General features: G+C 40.5%; 1 protein-coding gene across 1 annotated transcript; it reads left to right on the forward strand.

Moving 5' to 3' along the window:
• The first annotated feature begins 529 nt into the window (after positions 1 to 529).
• Positions 530 to 3741, forward strand: ftr84 (finTRIM family, member 84). Its single transcript, XM_034238580.1, has 7 exons — positions 530 to 1256; positions 1371 to 1466; positions 1655 to 1888; positions 2145 to 2301; positions 2401 to 2457; positions 2617 to 2670; positions 2839 to 3741. The coding sequence occupies exons 1-7, from the start codon at positions 684 to 686 to the stop codon at positions 3378 to 3380; spliced, it is 1713 nt and encodes a 570-aa protein (XP_034094471.1). The 5' UTR covers positions 530 to 683; the 3' UTR covers positions 3381 to 3741.
• The last annotated feature ends 1346 nt before the right edge of the window (positions 3742 to 5087 follow it).

Here is a 5087-nt window from a genome sequence, read left to right on the forward strand (position 1 = left end):
AAACAGGATAAAGTGCTAAGGGTCATTCACATTTAAGTACAACATAAATATAAATGGTGGAACATGTTGACACCTCTTAAATAGGATTTCTCCACCAAGGAAGTTAGGTTTTTGGTTCAGTTTGGTTTTGGTTGTTGGTTTCTCAGCAGGATCACGGATAAAAGCCACTGGCATGATACGTCATAATTCAATTGGTGGATAAGTCTAAACGGGCAAAGGGAGAAACCATTCAATGTTGGAGTTGATCATAATTCTTTAGTTATGGAAAGCTCCTTAGCACCGGTCTGCACTTTAGGGTTGTCTAGGTTTTAGTTTTTCTTCGCTGACAACTTGACCTTACTTTGTGAGTCAACCTGACATTCTTGTTTGTTTAGCAGATTCCATCATGGTAGCAGACCTCGGTACTTTCACTGAGATACTTGGAAAAGTGTTCTGTGGGAAGACATCACCTTGTGTTTACACTATAAACAAAGCCTTCCCTTAAATAAATATCACCAGAGAACAGCATTGTCTCTGGTTTGCAATGAAATTGTCGGATCACAGTAACCTGTACTTGGACTCTCTCTGGACCTAAGACACAACTTTACTTACCATCGCTTTGCACACTAAGTGATATTATTTTTGGGGGTTTGACCTCGGACACAAATCAAGTTCATCTAATAGTTGTCTGAATTAACATCATCATGGCTGAGTCTGGTTTCCCTTTACCACCAGAGGATTTCTGTGCGCTGTGTGCGGACACACTAAGAGACCCGGTCACCATCCCCTGTGGAGACACCTACTGCCTGGAGTGCATCACGGTCTACTGGGACCAGTTTGACCACATGGGTGTGTACAGGTGCCCACAGTGTCGCGCCACCTATACACCACGGCCTGCGCTTAAACAAAATCTTCCAGACGTGAACCAAGAGACACAACGCCAGCTCCCGGAGCTCACTCCTTTCCCCTACATGCAACAAGAATCTTTCTGCGATTTCTGTGTCGGCCATCGCAAAAAGGCTGTTAAGTCTTGCCTCATGTGCTTGGCCTATTATTGTGAAACTCATGTCAAGCCACATTACGAGTCATCCACCTTCAAGAGACACAAGCTGGTCGATGAGATGGGCCACCTGGACAGGAAAATATGCCCCCAGCATGAGAAAGGCCTCGAGCTGTTCTGTCGCACGGACCAAATGTGTATCTGTGTGCTGTGTACGGTCAGAGAGCACCGGAGCCACAACATTACCTCAGCAGAAGAAGAGCGCAACGAAAAACAAGTGAGTCTTAATTGTAAGTTAGTCAACCTTTGTGACTCTGCCTTTTATGCACTGAACAAGATGGATGACATACTATGGTTGAGAGAAGCCATCTAATTGCTGTTCTTCCAACAGAAAGTCCTGGTGGTCACCCAGTCTGAGGTCCAGTACATCATTCAGGAGAGGATGAAGGAGTTGCAGGAGCTCAGACATAATGTGGAAGTTCTCAAAGTAAGATTAGACATTTCCTGATTAAACATTACTGTTTTTGTACATTTAAAGATAGAGATGTGATTTTAGATGATATACAATATACACATATGAGATATTTTACAATATTGTCCATGATAAGAGCATTTTGTATATAATTGTCATTATCACGTGGTCTTACATTTGAAAAATATGTTTTTCCCTTTCAGAGTGGTGCCCAGCGAGCACAGGTAGAAAGTGATAAGACCTTTCATGAAATGCTGCAAGCGGTGGAGCGCTGGAAGGCTGAAATCCACCAGATGATAACAGCCAACATGCAGTCTGCGATGTCGCAGGCTGAGGGCTACGTGGACCGTCTGGAGCAGGAGATACAAGAGCTACAGCGCAGAGGCGCAGAGCTTCGGCAGATCCTCGAAACAGAGGACAACATTCACTTTCTGCAGGTGCCAAAAGTATTCTTGTCTTCGCACTTCTGGCCTGTTTGCACATCATTCAATCAAATCTACACTTAATCTTGATGCTTTCTTTCCTAATAATGCTAACGGGACAAATATATTACAATGTATTTTACTTATATTGCTCAGGTTACGGTTCCTCAAGCAAAAGTGTAATGCATTTGACTTATTATATCTATTAAAAAGTCACTTTTTAGTCTGTCTTTTGGACTGTTTACTGGAGCCCCTATCTCCCGTTCAATAGAATTTTCCAACTCTGTGCATTCCTCCTGAAGCCATGGTGCCCAAAGTGCTCATCAACCCTCAGTTCTCCTTTGGAGAGATGAGTAAGACGGCCACGGAGATGAAGGAACATCTGGACAACATCTGTAAGAAGGAATTGAGCAAAATCTCCAAAACAGGTTTGTTTTTATTAGATCATTTTCACAAATATCTTTAGGCTATGTCAACTTTAAAGCAGACCATTAACAGGCTAACATAATGCTGTATTTTCTTCACAGTTAGTGAAACCCCAGTGTACATACTTTTGCCAAGAAATGGAGACAAACGACTCAAAGGTACACATCTGTTTATTGAAAGATGCACAACTTTACCTATAAATACAGTTTTCAAACTTATATGATAATGTTATTCCCCCTTAGATTTATTTTACAAATAAACAATAAGACAAAATGTATCTCAAAATAATGTGGGTGTCCATGTTTTCATATCCATAGTTCCTTCCAGAGTTGATTTTCAGGAGCCAAAAACCAGGATGGACTTCTTAAGATGTGAGTAGTGTTAATTCATTCCTTGAAAACAACAATATGCTTTTATGTTTAGTTTTATCAGGATGTGACTTGTAATTGTAAACTAATTCTAAAGTTAGTCTTTAACTTGATATGGTCTTGGTCAATACAAATAATAAATGTGCATTGTGTATGTATGTCTTTGCTCAGACACCTGCAAGATGTCCTTTGATCCAAACACGGTCTATAAAGAGCTGGTCCTGTCCGAGGGCAACCAGAAGGTCATGCGGAAGAAAGCAGTCCAGTTTCACCCAGATCATCCAGAACGCTTTGATGGTTACTCGCAGGTGTTGTGCAAGGAGCCTTTTACTGGTTTCAGGTTTTACTGGGAGGCAGAGTGGAGTGGCGAGTTTTCCATCGGGGTGGCCTACAAGAGCATCAGTCGCAAAGGGAAGAACTCGCACAGCCTGCTGGGCTACAACGACAAGTCCTGGAGTCTCCTCTGCTCCGATTCAGGCTACTCTGCCTGGCACAACAAAGTAGACAGAGACCTTCCTGAAGCTCCCAGAGCCACACGGATTGGTGTGTACCTGGATTATGCCGGAAACACTGTGGCCTTTTACTCGGTATCAGAGACCATGGCACTGATCCACAGATTCAAAGCTCAGTTCAGTGAGCCTTTGTATGCTGGTTTTGGTGTGGGCTCGTCTGTAACCCTCTGCCAGCAAAAGAAAAATGCAAAGCCTTACTAAAGTAAAGAAATAAATGAGGGAAGTTAAATTCAATCGTGAAGGGTATTAACTCTGCAGCACTATCACATATTGACTGAACTTTACAATGCAAAGACATGGTTGTTGTTTTTAACCCCTCTCTTAAACAAATGTAATGTTGTTTTGACCACACTCAGCATGTTCCTGTAACATTTGATAATAATGTTTCAACTTAATTCAACTTCCTGTTTTATATTTTATATATCGGTGTAATGCAGTGACCAAGTGTATTAAAGGCCTATCTTAAGCTTTAATCATTATGCATTGGCTAAAATAATCTTCGGATACATGAGTTGTGTTTATATTTGTGATTGTATGAACAGTAAAAAAAATAATCTCCATGCTTTTGTTTTAAGTTTTAGTGTCTTGATCTACATTCATAATAAAGGTGGGAAGCGATAACATCAAACTTAAAAAACACATTGCAAGACAACATGAGGAGACAGCATTATTTTTTTATCATTTTCAAATACCATCAATTGATTCATATTTTACAAAAAATGTAAACAAAGTTATAGTATATGATTGTTTTAACTTTAGCACTGCTTTTAGCCACTCATTGTTTATATTTAAATTGGATATGTTTCTGGTCATGCTCTCTTTGGAGCCAAGACATCTTGTGACATTAACAAACAGTGAAATACCTTAAGTTTCCCTGCCCTATAAAGATACAAGATTGGTTGGACAAAAGCTGTTAAGAAAGGTATTATATTGACAGTAGTTTAGGAAAACTGTGTGGTTCCCTCTGCCCCTCCCCTGGTTCAGGGCGTATCAACACTGAGAACTGAGAAGCAGCAGAAAGTCATCAACAGCAAGACAAACAGATACAAAGCTGCTATCATCAAGAAAACCCTTTTTTGTGAATTGGTATCCATACACTGGACAACGTAATCACGAGAAACACAGCAACATGCCAGCTTGTACCTCAGAGCTTTACACCTGAGAAATATCAGAGTGGACGGGTGCAAGGTATTATTTCAGACAGATGGAGCTCTGCACAAGAGGACGTGTATTCAGGAATATTACATTCAAGAACGTAAATAGGTCTGAAATGAGACTGAGTGGTAGTTGGTGGATGAGAACATTACATCACATGTTGCTTTTATCCAAAGCGCCTTACATACTCAATACTGTGGGCAATCCCCACAGGAGCAATTTGGGGTGAAGTGTCTTGCCCAGGGACACAACGACATGCTGACTGTAGTGGGGTTTGAACCAGTGCTCCCCTGATCCCAACACCAACGCACTAGACCACTGCGCCACACGCCTCCCCGAGAAAATGCAATAATCCCGAGACACTAAAAAAAATCTCAACCAAAATCTAATTTAAACTTAATCTTTCACAGTGTTTAAAAGCTGAAAATAAGTCCATATTCTCTAAGCTAACATGATTTGCAAGAGAAATTATCTGAAGAAACAACGCTGCTTTACATGTTCATAACAGACATGAAAGCACGTCCATGGCCCTATTATGCAAACTTGCAGGTGTTGGAGGCAGTCAATAGTAAAACTACTAAATAAATATTGGTGACCGCTATAATAAACACATTAAGTGCAATAATAACAGTGTATATCATGACAGTTGATCTAAAACTTTAGTTTACATTTATTTCTATGGCAGCAATGGAAATTAAATACAAATATATAATAATAATAATAATTAAAACTGCGGTCGCACTTGTGCGCGCA

The sequence above is a fragment of the Gymnodraco acuticeps genome, unplaced genomic scaffold (genome assembly GCF_902827175.1).
Source record: "Gymnodraco acuticeps unplaced genomic scaffold, fGymAcu1.1, whole genome shotgun sequence".
Taxonomy (NCBI): domain Eukaryota; kingdom Metazoa; phylum Chordata; class Actinopteri; order Perciformes; family Bathydraconidae; genus Gymnodraco; species Gymnodraco acuticeps.

Excerpts from the sequence above, each read along its gene's own strand:
- ftr84 (XM_034238580.1), top strand. The coding sequence starts at position 684 with ATGGCTGAGTCTGGTTTCCCTTTACCACCAGAGGATTTCTGTGCGCTG. Across the intron at positions 2,302-2,400 it reads GAGCAAAATCTCCAAAACAG|TTAGTGAAACCCCAGTGTAC; the intron begins GTTTGTTTTTAT and ends TTTTCTTCACAG. Across the intron at positions 2,458-2,616 it reads TGGAGACAAACGACTCAAAG|TTCCTTCCAGAGTTGATTTT; the intron begins GTACACATCTGT and ends TCATATCCATAG.